Source organism: Scyliorhinus torazame, chromosome 17 (genome assembly GCF_047496885.1).
Source record: "Scyliorhinus torazame isolate Kashiwa2021f chromosome 17, sScyTor2.1, whole genome shotgun sequence".
NCBI lineage: Eukaryota > Metazoa > Chordata > Chondrichthyes > Carcharhiniformes > Scyliorhinidae > Scyliorhinus > Scyliorhinus torazame.
Window position 1 is genome coordinate 139,981,728 of NC_092723.1, and position 20,272 is coordinate 140,001,999.

Consider the following 20,272-nt stretch of genomic DNA (forward strand, 5'->3'; position numbering starts at 1 on the left):
AAACCTTTCTTAGGTCACCCCATAGTCTCCTCTTTCCCAGAGAAAAGATCCCCAGCCTGTTCAGTCCGTCCTGATACCCCTCTCCGGTTTGGTGTCAGCTTCATGAATCTTATCTGTTCCTTCTCCACTGCCTCTCTTAGGAACCTATGAGTAAAAGATACTGATGATGTGGAGATGCCGGTGTTGGACTAGGGTGAGCACAGTAAGAAGTCTTACAACACCAGGTTAGAGTTGAATCACCTGAGGAAGGAGCAGTGCTCCGAAAGCTAGTGTTTGAAACAAACCTGTTGGACTTTAACTTGGTGTTGTAAGACTTCTTACGGTAAAAGATACTGGCCACTGAATTACCAGCCGGCTTCCCTGCTTCCTTTCCCATGATCAACTTGTGTTTTATTTGTTTGTTGGCGTGTTTTCCAGGTTTTGGTTGAGCTTGATGAAGTGAAGTCCAGGATGCAGGCAGCATCTGAGGCACTGCAGGAGGCCGACAAGTGGAGCACACTCAGTGCAGATATTGAAGAAACACTGAAATCACAGGTAAGGAGCAGAACCTGTTTCAGTTCATCACCATCGGGGATTTCAGGCAAACAATGGTATATTAAAATGGTGTTGGCATGAGGGTGTGGAGCTGGATACTTGCAAAGCTGCCCTGTGATCCAATGTGGGGTCAGGTTTCCCACGGTGTGAATTCCCTATCTCTGCTCTAGGCACTATTGGATAAAATTCCTCACAAACAATGCACAGTCTATGAATTTAATATTTGCCATGGTTCAGTGGACAACACTCTGACCTCACAAGATGGTGAGTTCAAGATGACACCAGAGATTTCAGCACATAATCCAGGCTAACACACCCAGTGCAGTACTGATGGATCACTGCACTGTCAGGTGCCATTTTTACTGCCCTGTGTTTCAAAGAGTGGGAAGGGGGCTAGTTTCGAGGTTTGCAGTGAGATCTCAGTCAGGTGAGGCATTTTGAAAATAGCCCAAGGGCTTTTGGTATGGAGAAGCAGGTAATATCAGCTTGGCCTCAATCTGACAGTGGGAAATGCCTGTGAGGGTTGTGTGCGTGTGTGTGTGTTGATATCTGTATACAGGCACATTGCGCTTACATCACAAGAGCATAGGTGTGAGCCCAGTTGTGATGACCATGTTAGTCGAGAAGCAGCTAATCCATACCAATGAGGGCCAACCCGTAAAGAACAGTGACTTGGCTGAGATGGCAGAGGTTGCTGAATTTCCATTGAGCAATGTAACTACCTCACCCCCAACCCAAGAAAAGCAGGATGGTTACTATTTGTTTAAAAATTGTGCGACTCTGCTGCAGTAACTGAATTGGGAGCCCAAGATTGCTATATTCCACTGTCTTGGTTACTTTGTGGGAGGGTGACTGCTCTTTATGTGGTAGCATCTGGTGATGGAAACGCCTTACTCCCCACAGGACATTGAGACCATCTCGGCCAAGCTGACCAGTATGCAGAACAGCTTGGCGATGCTGGTCGACACACCAGATTATTCCGAGAAATGCGTTCACCTCGAAGCACTAAAAAACCGACTAGAGGCCATGGCGAGCACACAGATTGTAGCTGCGTTCAACTCTCAGTCTGTCGGTAAGTGATGCAAGCCCCGTGGTACTACTGGGATGTGTGCTGTATTCACTTTTATTATGATCCTGGATCGGAACACAACAGTTTCTATGATATGGTTCAGAAACCACAATATTTTATTTAATTTGTAAGACTTTGAGGAAAGGATACCTCACTCCAGGAGTAATTTAACACACAAATAGGGATTTGGTGTGTCAAAACAAACTTTATTACTAACACAGTATTAATAACTTTAACCATATAAATACAAAAAGCTTTCAATTACCAGTTAAACAATGCTTATCAATACATTGACAAAATAATCCTTTTTTTCTTTTTTTAATTTCCCAATTAAGGGGCAATTTAGCATGGCCAATCCACCTACCCTGCACATCTTTTGAGTTATGGGGTGAGATCCACACAGACACAGAGAAAATGTGCAAATTCCACACGGACAGTGACCCGGGGCCGGGATCGAACCCGGATCCTCGGCGCCGTGAGGCAGCAGTGCAAACCACTGCGCCACAGTGCCGCCTGACAAAATAATCCTTCATTATTAACTGCTATCTTTATTTCCACTCAAACAACACCCATCTCACACTAAAATCCACTTTTAAGTACAGTTAGCAGACTCCGGAATACTTTCTATAAAGACACGTCTTGGATAAAGCACTTTGAAAAAGCAATATTCTTCAGGTTCCAGCTGTAGATTTTTTCCTGTTTCAACTTGCTGTTTAAACTGCCGATCCTGTTCACAGGCAAATCTTTAACTCACTGTCTTGAGATCAGCTGCTGCTGGTCTGTCCTCAGTAAAATCTTTAACTGAACTGTGGAAAGAAGCTGCTAGTCTGCTTACTGACAGATCTTTAACTGAACTGCATTGAGAGAAACTGCTCGTCTTCTATTCACATCCCGATCTAAATCTAAACTGAAACCTCACCATCTGACTGCTTCAGCGCCTGGCTCCTTCCATTACCTACCTCATCTCACTAAGCTGAACACGACGTCTCTACTCCCCAGGGAACACTCTTAATATAAACAAAATCCCATTAACCCAACTTCAGCAAATAATATTCATGGCTGGAATGAATTATGATCTTTTATGATGCTTTAATTGCACCTCTTTTAGCCACAAAGCCTGGCTGCCGAGCAAACCAGGATTTTAAAAAATACTACTGCAGCAGCCACACGTGCACTGGGCTTTTAATCTTACTGCACAAAATACATATAAAAATCTGAAATTCCTTCACAATTTGTTCACAGTGACATTTAGTACCCTTGCGTTCCCCATTATTTCAAAATGAACAACAACTTGCATTTAAATAGTGCCATTGATGCAGTAAAACATCTCACTGCACTTCACAAGAGAATGATCAGAGTAACATTGACAATGAGTCACAAGAAGACTTATTAGGGCAAGTGACCAAAGGATTTTTTAAAGAGGTAGGTTGTGAAGGAAAATCTTTTAAAAAATAAATTTAGAGTACCCAATTCATTTTTTCCAATTAAGGTGCAATTTAGCATGGCCAATCCATCTTTGGGTTGTGGGGGCGAAACCCACGTAAACATGGGGAGAATGTACAAACTCCACATGGACAGTGACCCAGAGCTGGGATCAAACCTGGGAAGTCGATGCCATGAGACAGCAGTGCTAACCACTGGGCCACCGTGCTGTCTGGTTTGAAGGATTATCTTAAAGGAGGAGGGAGAGTTGGAAAGGCAGCGTGGCCAATAATAATGGTGTGGCTAAAATCAGGGATATGCAAGATGCCAGAATTGGAGGACCGCAGAGATCTCAGAGGGTTGTAGGACTGGAGGCACAGTGGCAAGCGCTGCTGCCTCACAGCTCCAGGACCCGGGTTCAATTCAGGCCTCGGGAGACTATCTGTGTGGAGTTTACACTTTCTCCCCGTGTGCGTGGGGCGGCACCGGTTCTTATACTCCGCCTCTCAGGGCGGAGTTACGTACATCCACCAATGGTAGATTCCTGGGTCTAACCAATGGTCATCCACCTCTCAGGTACCGCAATACCTGGTATTACCACACATTTACCCTGTCTAACCCCTTAAGAGTCTTGCATGTTTCAATCATATCACCGTTTATTCTTCTAAACTCCAAGGAGCACATCCCCGACCTGTTTAATTTTTCCTCATGCGACAGTCCCTCCATACCCGGAATCATCCTAATAAACCTCCTCTGTACTGCCTCCAGTGATAATATATCTCTCCTTAAATAAGGGAACCAAAACTGTACACAGTATTCTAAATGTGGCCTCACGAATATCTTGTACGGTTGCAGCATCATCTCTTGAAATAAAAACCAGCATTCCATTTGCCTTCCCTATTAACTCCTGCATCTGTACGCTAGCTGTCTGGGTTTCATGAACAAGGACCCCAAGTCCCTTTATGCTACGGCTTTCTGCATTCACTCTCCATTTAGATAATATTCCGCCCTCTCGTTCTTTCAGACATAGAAACTAATTGTGCCCCACAATCCATCCCTCTTACAGGTCTGCAGACTCCAGGATTAACCAGGAAGCTGTCTAGGTTGTGTTCATGGAGCACAGGGGACTTTTCTGTGTGTCTTCTGAAAGTTTTTTTTCTTGAATAATGTATTCAAAAGAGGTTGAGATTTTTTTTCTTGGAATAAAGAAGGTTACGGGGAGATAGCATTGGGGCATGATTCAAAATTATGAACTGTTTTTATAGAGTAAATATGGAGCAACTGTTTACAGTGGCAGGAGGTTGCTAATTAAAAGTTTGGGCAGCACGGTAGCACAAGTGGTTAGCACTGTGGCTTCACAGCACCAGGGTCCCAAGTTCGATTCCGCGCCGGGTCACTGTCTGTGCAGAATCTGCACGTTCTCCCCGTGTCTGCGTGGGTTTCCCCCTGGTGCTCCGGTTTCCTCCCACAGTCCAAAGACGTGCAGGTTAGGTGGATTGGCCATGCTAAATTGCCCTTCGTGTCCAAAACGGTTAGGAGGAGTTATTGGGTTACGGGGATAGGGTGGAAGTGAGGGCTTAAGTGGGTCGGTGCAGACTCGATGGGCCGAATGGCCTCCTTCTGCACTGTATGTTCTATGTTCTAAGGTAATTGTCAAAAGAACAAGTGCAATGAAGAGAATCTTTTACTCAGCGATCTGGGCTACTTTGGAACTCACTGCCTGAAATGGTGATGGAAGCAAATCCAATAGTAACTTCCAAAAGAGAATTGGATATATACTTGAAAGAAAAAATGACGAGCCTATGGGAAATCCCCCCCCCCGCCTCCTGAGCGACTTGCACAAGTTGGGGAGCAGTGATGGAGATGCCTGGGAGTAGGTCACCCGCTCACATTGACAAGTCCCTCACAGTAACTGAAAAAAAACTTAGATTTCTGTACAGCCTTCTGTGATGGGATGTACCAAGCCTTGATTGCATACTTTTGAAGTGTAGTCACTGTTGTAATGCAAGGAACACAGCAACAAATTTGCACACGGCAAGTTTGCACAGGCAGCAATGTAATAGTGACTCAAACATCTGTCTTTGACGATGTTGGTGGAGGGATAAATATTGACCAGGACCATGGGAAGGATTCTGGAGTTCTTCTGTGCGATGTTTTACGTTCACCTGAAAAGATAGTCAAGCAAGATTGTGAATAGGGGAGGAAGTAAATACAAGATCCAGGGAGCAGCAGATTGCAGTATTTACCTGTTTGTATTTGGTTCTGTTTCAGATCAGGCCCGGCTTTTTGTGAAAGTGTTTGTGGCAGTGGACCGAATGCCCCAGCTTCTGACCTATTACTACAAGTGCCACAAGGTTGAGTACAGTGCTGTTCTCCCAGTACTTCAGGGAAGGGTTGGCCAGACACTATGGCAGGATGGGGGCAGTGTGGGGAGTGGGTAAAAAACAGGGTTAATCACCTAAAATCAAAAGTTAGAATATTCGCAGGGGCTTATGAGAAACAGTGGAAGTTACTGCTGTGGGGCTGGGTGATTAGCTGTGGGAAAGTCCCTGTCCTACGAGGATGGGGAAAATCTCCTGTGTTCCTGCTTAATTTCAGACATAGTGCGTAGTCAATTAACCATTTACGGCACTTTCATCATTCAATCCCTCCCCATCGTAATATCCCCTGGAATGTGATTCCACTCATTTTTTGTTAATAACCCAAGGGCAGCACGGAGCACTGTGGTTAGCACTGTTGCTTCAGAGCTCCAGGGTCCCAGGCTCGATTCTCGGCTTCGGTCACTGTCTGTGTCTGCGTGGGCTTCCTCCGGGTTCTCTGGTTTCCTCCCACAAATCCCAAAAGATGTGCTGTTAGGGAATTCGGACATTCTGAATTCTCCCTGTGTACCTGAACAGGTGCCGGAATGTGGTGACTAGGGGCTTTTCACAGTAACGTCATTGCAGTGTTAATGTAAACCTACTCGTAACAATAACGATTATTATTATTATCTTGGTGGAGGATTCAGAGTCCCTTTTCCTGATCGCTATTCAATGAATTTCACCACATGATTTCCAGGATTTGTCGGTTTGGGCTCATGTCTCATTCACTGTTCAGGCTGGCACACGATGGTAACTAAAGCAGTGTACTAGAGAGAGCTGGGTGAGCCCTGCCTATCCCTGGATGCCAGCCTCTGTTCCAACATGAGCCTTGTATGTCACAGTATGAGCCCGCGTGCCAGCACCTTAAAGAGTGGTGAGCTGCAAACTGGAGGGGGTGGTGTTGATGCAACATGACCCTTTATTTATGCCCTGTCTTTGCATTCAGAGTTATTAATGCCTGTGCATCCCATGGATCATAGAATATTCGCTGCCTACTAGCTCTCCACTGTAGTGGGACATAGGAAGGTTAAGGAAGTAAGGACGTGAAATAAGCTGTAATTGTGCCGAGGGTGCATTCGGGGCTGTGTTTATACTGTTTGTTGCAGTAACTCGTATTGTATCATTCCTTTAGTTGATTTTGTGCTTTGTGTTCTTCAGAGTCAGCTGGTTTCTGCGTGGCAGGAACTTTGTCAGAGTGACCTCAGTCTGAATCACCAACTAACCGAGTTCTACGATACTCTGCTGGCAGCGTGGCACTCCCAGCTACAGTGGACCAGTCAGGTAATACCCAAGCCTACAAATGAATAAAGGCCCACACTAACCTAAATAAAGAAATATCTTGCTTTGCTAGAGCACCTTTCACAACTCCTGGATGTTCTAAAGCTCTCTGCAGCTAATGAAGTACTTTTCAAGTGTAGTTACCAATGTTCCTGCAAGCTGCATGCTTGTACATCCATGCAGTAGCCTGGAAGGTATCAGAGCGGCCTGGTGTGTTGGGTTGGGATGCAGTGTTTGTGCCCCTGGCCAGTTTCCCCCCCCAATTCCCCCTAGTTGGTGAACCTGGAGGCGATCAGAGCGTCCCGTGGACATTGCCCCTGGCGCACACATCGTGCGGCCCTTGCCAGCCTGGGCTGCGGTCCTGCCCATTCTCCCTCTCCCCTGCATTCTCCTCTTCAGACGAGGCCTGGCGTTTCTCCTCCTCCTAAAGCACATCGGCCCTCTGCTAGGCGATGTTGTGGAGGACGCAGCAGGTTGCCACGATGAGGGCGAGCCTCTCAGTGTCATACCGGAGGGCCCCTTCAGAGCGGTCCAGGCACCTGAACCTCATCTTCAAGAGGCCCAAGCACCGCTCGATCACGCTTGTGGTTGCTGTATGGGCGTCGTTGTAGGGGGTAACTACGTCGGTCTGTAGTCTCTGGATAGGTGTTATCAGTCATGACAGCAGTGGATAACCCGTGTCGCCCAGGAGCCAACACCTCCACACCCGGGGTAAGGGTGGGGGGGTCGCGAACATGTCAGGAACCGTTGAGTGTGCCAGAATGAAGGCGTTGTGCACACTTCCCGGATATCGGGCACAGACGTGCATGATGCACAGCTGATGGGCACATATTGAGTCAAGCCCTTTTCGGTTGGTGTAGAGCAGCCTGTCATCTTCAGGTGCTCTTAGGGGGACATGCATTCTGTTGATCACCCCTGGACCCAGGGCATCCTTCGCTGGCGGCGACCCTGCTGCCCGGGCATCCTGGTGAGCTTGGTCCACATTGAAGTGGATGTATTGAGCTGCCTGGGCATATAGGGCCTCAGTGACGGCGCGGATGCACCTGTTCACCGAGCCTTGTGAGATCCCGGACAGGTCCCCACTAGGCCCCTGGAAGCACCCCGTCGCGTTAATGTTCAGGGCGACTGTCACCTTGACGGTCACCGGGAGCGGGTGTCCTCCTGCGGTACCAGGTATGCCATGATCTGGCAGATATGTCACACTGTCTCCCTGCTCAGCTGGAGTCTTCGGTGGCATGCTCGGTCCAGCAGGTCCTTGAATGACCAGCACTGCTGGTACACACCATAAGACCATAAGACATAGGAGCAGAATTAGGCCACTCGGCCCACTGTGTCTACTCAGCACGAGGCCTCATGCACCACCTCCTTGGCACCTCCTCCTTCTCGGTCTGTTGGGCGGTCGGCTCCCCATTCTGGGTGGCTGCCTCCTGTTCCTCTGTGGCACGTTCTGCTGCTGCACACTCCGCTGCTGCAGCTTCCTTCTCTTCCTCTGGCTACGGCGACTAGCAGGGAGGCCACCGTTGCTGGTTGAATTCCAATATGCATTGTCCGCAGGGGGTGAAAGACCGACATGTTAGTAGGATGCGTACCCCCGTGGCCCAACCAGGTCCACCAGGAATCATGGTGGTCCCAGTTGGCACTGTGGTCTTTGCCTCTGCATGCCCCCGCCCCCCCCGCCCCCCCCCCCCCCCCCCCCCCCCCATCTTCGCACCCCTGGCACATTCGGTGCCTGGCACCATAGGGGGCCTCTAGCCTTGGTGCCTGTCCCTGATGCCAGGGGTACAGTCTTCTGGCTTCGCCCTTGCTCTGCAGCCCCCACCCGACGCCCCCGTGAGGGCTACAGTGGACGTTTCCCTGGGTGGGTCAGTTGATGCGGGTGGTGGCCAGATTGGATAAGGGGGTATGGCAGAGGGTTGGGTGTGAGGTGGGGGCAACATGAGGCCGGTGTCACTCTGCAGAACCAGGGGCCAATGTGGGTGGTCAGTAGGGTGCGCAGCAAGATAACTGCCTTGTAGGCTGCAGCAATGCTGGTCCGTGCCTGGGCACCGCCCCAGGCCCGTGGAGGGTCACCCCATGGAGGGGTCACCCCGGCCACTAGGCCCGTTCCCCCATCACCCTCACCGGCCCTGGCAGTTTCCGGCCCGGCAGCCCACAGTCGCGTCTCTCTGTGTCCTACTTCCTTTCACTCTCTCTCATCAGCCACCACATGTGAACCGCACCATCGGAAACTCGGCCCATCTGAGGCGGAGAATCACGGAGGCCCCGGAGAATACCGTGTCGGACCCGCTAATGACATGCAAACGGTGTTTACTGTATGTGCGTTCCAGAACGCATGGACGCCGCTATCGAGGTGACGGGAGAATTGCGATTTGGTGTCAAATCACCGGCCGCCGTGATTCTGGCGTCGGAACCTATTTTGGCGTTGGAACCCAATCGAGTTTTGCAATTTCGGCGTCAGCCAATGGAGAAACCCGCCCAAGGTCTTCTAAACCAGGACTTTGAAAAAACATGACTGCAGCAGTCACACGCACACTAACCCAGGCTTTTACTGCACCAAATACATAAAATATAATATATCTGAAATTCCTACATTCATCACAGTAATTGCTGTTGTATGCAGGAAATGTAATAGACAATTTACGCACAGCAAGCTCCCACAAACAACAGTGTGATAAATGTCCCGTACAGTGTGTTTGTTGGTTGAGGAATAAATATCAAAAAATTGTCCCATCTAATACTTTTCGCTGTTTTGGCAAGGGTACCAACAGAGCAGAGCAGTACCAATCTCTTAGGAAATTATGGTGCGTCATAGTTACTTGTACCATAATTTCCTGGCTCTTTTGCAATAGAATAATGGTGTATGACTGTAGATGTAGCATTATTATGGTGCAATCTTTCAGAGCAGAACTCTTATTCTTTTTCAGAGTAGTGCCATGGGATCCTTTACACTTGCCCGAGAGGAAGATGATAGTCTCTATTTGTTTTAATAATTTTACAGTACCAAATTATTTTTGTCCAATTAAGGGACAATTTAGTGTGGCCAATCCACTTAACCTGCACATCTTTGGGTTGTGGGGGTGAAACCCACGCAGACATGGGGAGAATGTGCAAACTCCACACAGAGAGTGACCCGGAGCCGGGATCGAACCCGGGTCCTCAGCGCCGTGAGGCAGCAATGTGATCGTCTCTATTTAATTGAACCATTTGGCTAACTTTAGATCAAAAATATATTGTTGCCACTAGAGGGAGTATGTTGTTTTAAAACAAATTGTTCTGGGTTACAGGTGAAACTAGCAAGGGCAGCATTTATTACCCATTAATCGCTCCCTGGGATTTAAGAATCAGCCATGTGGTGTGGAACTGCAGTCATCGTTTGGCCCAGAGCAGCTACGGGTGGAAGATCCTTTCACAGAAGGACATGAGTGAACTAGTTGGGTTTTTAACAACAAACTTTCACAGGCACAAACCACCAGATTTATTGAGTTTAGTTACACAGCTTGTCACGGGGGAGTCTGAACTTGGCACCTCTGAGTTTGCTAATCCAGTATCACTTCCATTGGTGTGCAGTACCACATTCCATTAGAGTGTGGTAATTACTACTATGCAGATCAATTTCCCCTGTTAACCAGCTCATTTAAAGTATCTGCTTACGTTGGGGCTATACCTGTTTAACAGTAGTGTACCAGAGAAGGTATGATGCCAATGGAGGCAGTGCTTAAACCTTTGTGTCCTACAAAAGTGCAGCTCTGTAACCCGCAGTAATTAGAAACAAGCATCATTGCTGTTGAGAAAGGGAATTTGATGCATAGTTGAAAAGGAAAACAATTACAGGCTGGGGGAAATGTATAGAGGAGTGAAATTAATTGAATAGCTCTTTCAAAGATTCCGCACAGGTACAATGGGCTGAATGGTCTAATGTGATGTATCAGTCTAGAAGAATGGGTAAACTCCACTCTCATACCATGAAACCTAAAAGAAGCACTGAGAGATATACATATATTGTTGTGAATATATATTTATCCTGACTTTGAGACTTAACTGGGGCGAATCAAGTTGTTCTATCCAGTAATATAGAGCATATTATGAGATGAGTTGTGCAATGCCTCGGTACATTGGAGAATACAACCAAAAACCAGGCTGAATATAGAAAGTTCAGAGGAGAATTGGAAGAAGCAAAAAAGAGAAGCAAAGAGTGAGTATGAGAAGAGTCAGGCAGCTAACATAAAAGGGAATCGCAAAGTCTTCTGTAGACATATAAACAGTAAAAGGAGGCGTGGGGCCAATTAGGGACCAACAAGGGGATTTGTGGAGGACATTGCTGAGTATTAAAATAATGCATTGTATCTGAATTTACCAGTGACCAAGGTGCTGCGCAGGACGTGGTGGAAGAGGAGGTGGTTCAGATACTTGAACGGTTCAAAATTGATAAGGAGGACAAATTGGATGGGCTCCCTGTGCTGAAGAGTTGATAAGGCACTAAGATTGGTTGACATTCATCCAAGAATGCTATGGGAAGTAAGAGTGGAAATTATGGCTGCATTGGCCATAATTTTCCAGTTTTCATTAGACTTGTCCGGCCTTGCCCCCTTGCCCGGGCGCCCCCGTACGCCCTGCCATCCGGGGTATGCGGGTGTATCCATGCAACTGCCCCCGGCCTCCCTCCCTCTCTCTCTGTCTTATGCTTCCTCTCTCTCGTGCACTCTTGCTCTCTCTTGTGCACATGTCTGATGTCTCGTGTGTGCCCAATTACTGTTTCTGAGCTTTGGAGTTGTCAGGAGCTCAGGCACGAGTGATGACAGTGAGCTCATGATAACCTAGGATGGATGTTTCCCTAGTGCTTTATCTTATCTGGTAAGTACTCTGGGGAGGATTTTTTTTAAATCATTTAATGTGATGTGAGCATATCACTGCAAGGCCAGCATTTGTTGCCTATTCCAAATAGCTTTTCAGAAGATGATACGGAGTTGCCTTCTTGAACTGCTGCAGTCCATCTTGTAAAGGTAAATCCACAATGCTGTTTGGGATAATTTCAGTATTTTGACTCTGTGATGAATGAAGGAATGGTGATATAGTTCCAAGTCAGGATAGTGTGTGAGTTGAAAGGCAACTTTCAGGATGTGATGTTCTCATTTGTCTGCTACCCTTGTCCTTTGAGGTGGAAGATGTCGTGGGGAAGGTGCAGTCGAAGGAGCCTTGATAAGTTGCTGGAGTATATGGTGCACACTACTGTTAGTCTGCATGAATGGTGGAGGAAACAATTGTTTCAGGTGATGAGTGGGGTGCCAATCAAGTGGGCTGCTTTGGACTAGATGGTGTCAAGCTTTGGTGAGTTACTTGCTGCAGAAACATTTATATCTCAGCAGGAATGTATCTGGTGACGAATTGACTGTATCCCAGCAGGAGTGAACCCCAGTACCAGGGCAGCTGTGGACCCAGTAGAGTAAGTGTTGTTTTGCTGTACTGGTGGATCTGGCTGGAGCGGAGTGTGCGACTGTGAAGGACAGGGAAAATTTACAACAGTTAAGTGCCTCGTTTTGATGTGGGCATCACAGTTCCATAATGCTAAGTGAAATTGTGCAAGGGCAGAGTAGTTCTCAGCTGACTGCAGGTATCGCAATGTGCCTGTTTTTATGTTCCCATAACAGTAAAAAGAACAACACCTTGTCAATTTAGCTTCTGAACTGATGCAGATAACAAGTCCCATTAATCACTGGAATGCATATGTGGAATTTGTTCAACGACAACCTGTGGACTGGTTGTTTTCTGGTGCTCTAGTGTTCTGAATGTGCTTAGTGTTTCAATGTCTTTTTATTCTCCCTCTCCTCTCCAAGTCTCTGAATTGACAGTCAGCTGGAGATTCCAATAACTGCTGTCTATACCCAGCCCCTGTCTGCCCTGCTGTCCACTGTTGGAATGGTAAATGAATCACAGCAAGTCTGGGCATTCCTGTTTCAATCTGTGACCTCTGCTGAATTGGCTGACCAACTGAGGTTGGGGTTAGGATCCTGAAAAAGTGCATCAAGCTTGCGCTGGAGGGTGAAGTGAAATTAACCAGAGTTCCCACTCAGAGTGACCACCAGTAGCAAATGTGAGCTTTGTTTGCACCATTTGAATGCCACTCTCCCTTATCTGGTCTTTTGCTCTCTCAAATAAATTAATATAACACTGAACAAAACACTCTTACCATTTGCAGTTTTTCCAGATGAGGTCATCACCCACCACTTACTGTCATTCCAGGCAAGAGCATCAGTGGTCTCCATCCTCCATGTGAGGGGTAATCTAATCTCATGTGCCTGCACTGTTTCATATTTCCTTATCCCTCTTTCCTTCAATCATTTATCCTTAAAAAGTTAACATGCGCTCTGCTTCAATCACTTATTCAGGTAATACATTTTTTTAAAAAGAAATATTTTTATTAAAGTTTTTTAACACAATTTTTCTACCTTACAAACAATAACCCCCCCCCCCCCCCAACAAAAAAAAACGAGAAATCGCGCAGAGCAAGATACATACATGGCAAAATGATATATTTACACAGCTTTGCACACTGGCCCTCACCCGTACGTGCCAGTTTCCCCAACCCTTCATGTTATCTCTTGCTCATCCAGGCAGTCCCCCCCCCCCCTCCCAGGATGCACCCCCCCCCCCCCCCCCCCGCAAGGTTGCTGCTGCTGCTGACCGACCTTCCTCTAACGCTCCGCGAGATAGTCTAGGAACGGTTGCCACCGCCTGTAGAACCCCTGCGCAGACCCTCTCAAGGCGAACTTAATCCTCTCCATCTTTATGAACCCAGCCATATAATTTATCCAGGCCTCCAGGCTGGGGGCTTCGCCTCCTTCCACATTAGCAAGATCGTTCGCCGGGCTACTAGGGACGCAAAGGCCAGAATGTCGGCCTCTTTCGCCTCCTGCACTCCCGGTTCGTCCACTATTCCAAATATTGCTAGCCCCCAGCTTGGCTTGACCCGGACTTTCACCACCTGAGATATTGCTCCTGCCACTCCTCTCCAGAACCCCTCCAGTGCCGGGCATGACCAAAACATATGGACATGGTTCGCCGGGCTCCCTGAGCACCTTCCACATCTGTCCTCTACCCCAAAGAACCTACTCAGCCTCGCCCCCGTCAAGTGCGCTCTGTGGACCACCTTAAATTGTATAAGGCTGAGCCTGGCACACGAGGAGGAGGAATTAACCCTACCTAGGGCATCAGCCCACAGACCTTCCTCGATCTCCTCCCCCAGCTCCTCCTCCCATTTACCCTTCAACTCTTCTACCAGCGCTTCCCCCTCTTCTTTCAACTCCTGGTGTATTTCCGACACCTTGCCCTCCCCGACCCATACACCCGAGATCACCCTATCTTGAACTTCTTGTGCCGGGAGCAACGGGAATTCCCTCACCTGTCGCCTCACAAAAGCCCTCACCTGCATATATCTAAAGGCATTTCCCGAGGGTCAGGTAATACATTTTCAAAGGCTTTCAAGAAGTTCATGTACATTGCAGCAACTATTTTTTTCTCATTTTGTTTGATGGGTGTGTGTATATATAAAGAGAACCATGGAGAAAGCTAGTAATGAAGAGCTGGGCAAGCCAATCAATTGGATAACTGGATGCAGCAGTTTGAAAAGCGAGTGTAAGAGGGTAATGATTCATATAGTTGGGATTTTATTTCTGGATTTAGGTGTTGACTTGCACTAGTGTTTTATTTTATACCCTTTAATGGAAATATTCCCCCCTGCCCTTTCAAGCATTTGTTAAAATTCTTGCCTTCCCTTCTAATTGTTTCCCAGAGGGTATAGTCTCCAGTCCAGTACGAATTGTTACAAATGTATTAAATGTTCTGCCTTATCTCTGATCTGTTTCCAAGAATAAGTTTGTGTTAGCAGATTAAACATTACTTCTGAAAAGCAATAAATGTGAAATGTCAGGTAAAATATCTTCGAATCTCGCATGCTGTGTTCCATAACTGCAGGCAACTTATTTAGGGCAGCCAACCGTAGTCAAGACTCATATTAACAGAGAATTAAGTCTTTGACCGGAACTTTACCTGCAGCTAGACATGTGACGAGAAATAAAGGGGAAGCAGTCAGTAGGTTCAGGTCCCACGCCAGTGACTAGAGCACGTAGCCCAGGTAGACATGCCAGTGACTAGAGCACGTAGCCCAGGTAGACATGCCAGTGACTAGAGCACGTAGCCCAGACAGACACTCCAGTGACTAGAGCACGTAGCCCAGACAGACACTCCAGTGACTAGAGCACGTAGCCCAGACAGACACTCCAGTGACTAGAGCACAGAGCCCAGACAGACACGCCAGTGACTAGAGCACGTAGCCCAGACAGACACTCCAGTGACTAGAGCACAGAGCCCAGACAGCCACTCCAGTGACTAGAGCACAGAGCCCAGGTAGACACGCCAGTGACTAGAGCACATAGCCCAGGCAGACACTCCAGTGACTAGAGCACGTAGCCCAGACAGCCACTCCAGTGACTAGAGCACATAGCCCAGACAGACACTCCAGTGACTAGAGCACAGAGCCCAGGCAGACACTCCAGTGACTAGAGCACAGAGCCCAGACAGACACTCCAGTGACTAGAGCACAGAGCCCAGGTAGACACTCCAGTGACTAGAGCACGTAGCCCAGGTAGACACTCCAGTGACTAGAGCACGTAGCCGAGACAGACACTCCAGTGACTAGAGCACGTAGCCCAGGCAGACACTCCAGTGACTAGAGCACATAGCCCAGGTAGACATGCCAGTGACTAGAGCACGTAGCCCAGGCAGACACTCCAGTGACTAGAGCACGTAGCCCAGACAGACACTCCAGTGACTAGAGCACGTAGCCCAGGTAGACACGCCAGTGACTAGAGCACATAGCCCAGGTAGACATGCCAGTGACTAGAGCACGTAGCCCAGGTAGACATGCCAGTGACTAGAGCGCATAGCCCAGGCAGACACTCCAGTGACTAGAGCACGTAGCCCAGACAGACACTCCAGTGACTAGAGCACAGAGCCCAGGCAGACACTCCAGTGACTAGAGCACGTAGCCCAGGTAGACACTCCAGTGACTAGAGCACGTAGCCCAGACAGACACTCCAGTGACTAGAGCACAGAGCCCAGGCAGACACTCCAGTGACTAGAGCACGTAGCCCAGGTAGACACTCCAGTGACTGGAGCACAGAGCCCAGACAGACACTCCAGTGACTAGAGCACGTAGCCCAGGTAGACACGCCAGTGACTAGAGCACGTAGCCCAGGTAGACACTCCAGTGACTAGAGCACAGAGCCCAGGTAGACATGCCAGTGACTAGAGCACGTAGCCCAGGTAGACATGCCAGTGACTAGAGCACAGAGCCCAGACAGCCACTCCAGTGACTAGAGCACAGAGCCCAGACAGACATGCCAGTGACTAGAGCACAGAGCCCAGGTAGACATGCCAGTGACTAGAGCACGTAGCCCAGGTAGACACGCCAGTGACTAGAGCACAGAGCCCAGACAGACATGCCAGTGACTAGAGCACATAGCCCAGACAGCCACTCCAGTGACTAGAGCACAGAGCCCAGGTAGACATGCCAGTGACTAGAGCACATAGCCCAGACAGACACTCCAGTGACTAGAGCACGTAGCCCAGGTAGACATGCCAGTGACTAGAGCACAGAGCCCAGGTAGACATGCCAGTGACTAGAGCACATAGCCCAGACAGACACTCCAGTGACTAGAGCACGTAGCCCAGACAGACACTCCAGTGACTAGAGCACGTAGCCCAGACAGACACGCCAGTGACTAGAGCACGTAGCCCAGACAGACACTCCAGTGACTAGAGCACATAGCCCAGGTAGACACTCCAGTGACTAGAGCACAGAGCCCAGGTAGACATGCCAGTGACTAGAGCACATAGCCCAGACAGACACTCCAGTGACTAGAGCACAGAGCCCAGGTAGACACTCCAGTGACTAGAGCACAGAGCCCAGGTAGACACTCCAGTAACTAGAGCACAGAGCCCAGACAGCCACTCCAGTGACTAGAGCACAGAGCCCAGACAGCCACTCCAGTGACTAGAGCACAGAGCCCAGACAGCCACTCCAGTGACTAGAGCACGTAGCCCAGACAGCCACTCCAGTGACTAGAGCACAGAGCCCAGGTAGACACGCCAGTGACTAGAGCACAGAGCCCAGGTAGACGTGCCAGTGACTAGAGCACATAGCCCAGACACACACTCCAGTGACTAGAGCACATAGCCCAGACAGCCACTCCAGTGACTAGAGCACAGAGCCCAGACAGCCACTCCAGTGACTAGAGCACAGAGCCCAGACAGCCACTCCAGTGACTAGAGCACAGAGCCCAGACAGCCACTCCAGTGACTAGAGCACAGAGCCCAGACAGCCACTCCAGTGACTAGAGCACAGAGCCCAGACAGACACGCCAGTGACTAGAGCACATAGCCCAGGTAGACATGCCAGTGACTAGAGCACATAGCCCAGACAGACACTCCAGTGACTAGAGCACAGAGCCCAGGTAGACACTCCAGTGACTAGAGCACAGAGCCCAGGTAGACACTCCAGTGACTAGAGCACAGAGCCCAGACAGCCACTCCAGTGACTAGAGCACAGAGCCCAGACAGCCACTCCAGTGACTAGAGCACGTAGCCCAGACAGCCACTCCAGTGACTAGAGCACAGAGCCCAGGTAGACACGCCAGTGACTAGAGCACAGAGCCCAGGTAGACATGCCAGTGACTAGAGCACATAGCCCAGACAGACACTCCAGTGACTAGAGCACATAGCCCAGACAGCCACTCCAGTGACTAGAGCACATAGCCCAGACAGCCACTCCAGTGACTAGAGCACAGAGCCCAGACAGCCACTCCAGTGACTGGAGCACAGAGCCCAGACAGCCACTCCAGTGACTAGAGCACAGAGCCCAGGTAGACACGCCAGTGACTAGAGCACATAGCCCAGACAGACACTCCAGTGACTAGAGCACAGAGCCCAGACAGCCACTCCAGTGACTAGAGCACAGAGCCCAGACAGCCACTCCAGTGACTAGAGCACAGAGCCCAGGCAGACACTCCAGTGACTAGAGCACATAGCCCAGACAGCCACTCCAGTGACTAGAGCACGTAGCCCAGACAGACACTCCAGTGACTAGAGCACAGAGCCCAGACAGCCACTCCAGTGACTAGAGCACAGAGCCCAGACAGCCACTCCAGTGACTAGAGCACAGAGCCCAGACAGCCACTCCAGTGACTAGAGCACGTAGCCCAGGTAGACACTCCAGTGACTAGAGCACAGAGCCCAGACAGCCACTCCAGTGACTAGAGCACAGAGCCCAGGCAGACACTCCAGTGACTAGAGCACAGAGCCCAGACAGCCACTCCAGTGACTAGAGCACGTAGCCCAGGTAGACACTCCAGTGACTAGAGCACAGAGCCCAGACAGCCACTCCAGTGACTAGAGCACAGAGCCCAGGCAGACACTCCAGTGACTAGAGCACAGAGCCCAGACAGCCACTCCAGTGACTAGAGCACAGAGCCCAGACAGCCACTCCAGTGACTAGAGCACAGAGCCCAGGCAGACACTCCAGTGACTAGAGCACATAGTCCAGACAGCCACTCCAGTGACTAGAGCACGTAGCCCAGACAGACACTCCAGTGACTAGAGCACAGAGCCCAGACAGCCACTCCAGTGACTAGAGCACAGAGCCCAGGCAGACACTCCAGTGACTAGAGCACATAGCCCAGACAGCCACTCCAGTGACAAGAGCACGTAGCCCAGACAGACACTCCAGTGACTAGAGCACAGAGCCCAGGCAGACACTCCAGTGACTAGAGCACAGAGCCCAGGCAGACACTCCAGTGACTAGAGCACAGAGCCCAGGCAGACACTCCAATGACTAGAGCACGTAGCCCAGGTAGACATGCCAGTGAGTAGAGAGCATAGCCAGGCAGACACTCCGGTGACGAGAGCAATAGCCCAGGCAGACACTCCACTGACTAGAGCAACATCCCAGGTAGACACGCCAGTGACTAGAGAACATAGCCCAAGTAGACACACAGTGACTAGAGCACATAGCCCAGGCAGACACTCCAGTCTTTCAGATGAAATGTTAAATCTTTGCTCCATTTTCCCTTTAGAGGGATATAAGGAACAAAGTATTGAGGAGGAGCAGAGGCGTTCTCCTCTGTGTCCTGGCCAATATTCCTCAACCAACACCTAAAAAAAACATATTATTTGGTCATTATCATGTTTCTTCTTGTATTTTGCAATTGGCTGTCACATTTTCTACATTACAGCAATGACTGGACTTCAGAAGCACATTTTTGGCCCCAAAGAGCTTGAGCACCCTATAGTTGCAAAAGACCAGTTAACAAGGAAGTCTTTCCGTTTCTATAAGGGCACACGAGAGAGTAAAATGCATGGGATGATTTCTATTTGGAAAAGAAATCTGGAATCAAACAGGAGAAGCACAATATAAAACACCATCCCCATAATAAAATGTCACTGTAGGGGTGAATTTGAACTCCCAAGCAGGTGTATTGATTCTGTTATTAGACTTAAGAGTCCAGATAATAATTCCAAAATGTGTTCTTTGAGTTCAGGTTTTAAAATAACTGGAAATAAAAAACTAGTCTCAGTAAAAGTAATGATCAAGCTGTTAGATTGTTGTTTTAAGGGTGGCACAGTGGTTAGCACAGCTGCCTCGTGACGCTGAGGCCGCCGGTTCGATCCAGGCCCTGAGTCACTGTCCGTGTGGAGTTTGCACATTCTCCCCATATCTGCGTGGGTCTCATTCCAACAACCCAAAAGATGTGCAGGGTAGGTGGATTGGCCATGCTAAATTGTCCCTTAATTGGGAAAAAAATAATTGGATACTCTAAATTTATTTTTAAAAATGATTGTTGTTTTAAAGAAAAAAGTTCACTAATATTCCTTTAGGGAAGGAAACCTGCTTTTCTTACCCATTCTGGGCCTATATGTGGCTCCAGTGCCACACCATTGTGGTTGACTTTTAGTTGCTCTCTGAAGCAGTCTGGAATTTTTATGAAATCACTCTCAGCATTTCAAGCAAGCTCGCCCCCAACTTCCCAGGACTAGGGATGGGCAATAATTGCTGACCTTACCGAATGTGCCCATGTTCTGAGAAGGTATTTTAAAAAGGGTGGAGATGGCAGAAAGTTAGCGCTGGGGAACAAAGACACAATCACAAAGTAGGTAGGGCGAGAGCATGGGTGGATTTGAATCACCATGCCGCCTACAAATGTAAGAAAGGACTTTGGATTTATGGCAAGGCTTTATCAATTATCAAATTGAGAAGAGTTTTTGTTTGCAAACATTACCGATAGGATAGATAAAGGAAAGCCCTTGATGTGGTATGTGTTGATTTTTCAGAAGGCCGTTGATAAGAGGCTACTTGGCAGACAGTGAAGAGAATTGTGAAAGACTGAAGGAAGAGATTGGTTAGCAGAATGAGAAAACAGGAACAATTTAGTGTGTGATAGGAAAATTAAGGGTAAGAATAAGTAGAGACCTAGGGATTCAGGAATTCCCTGAAGGTGAGGACACATGTAGTTAAACCTTTAGAAAAGGCCAATAGGGCAGCACGGTGGTGCAGTGGTTA

At 48.6% G+C, this 20,272-nt stretch overlaps 1 protein-coding gene across 7 annotated transcripts in view; it reads left to right on the forward strand.

The window, feature by feature from the left end:
* Positions 1-20,272, forward strand: part of cog7 (component of oligomeric golgi complex 7) — a 92,895-nt gene that overhangs the window by 36,830 nt on the left and 35,793 nt on the right. For all 7 annotated transcript variants that reach the window (XM_072481177.1, XM_072481181.1, XM_072481176.1 and 4 more), the window contains 4 exons: positions 418-534; positions 1,438-1,606; positions 5,297-5,379; positions 6,544-6,666. In XM_072481177.1, coding sequence (XP_072337278.1) covers positions 418-534; positions 1,438-1,606; positions 5,297-5,379; positions 6,544-6,666 — 492 coding nt within the window. The remainder of the gene's footprint in view (positions 1-417; positions 535-1,437; positions 1,607-5,296; positions 5,380-6,543; positions 6,667-20,272) is intronic.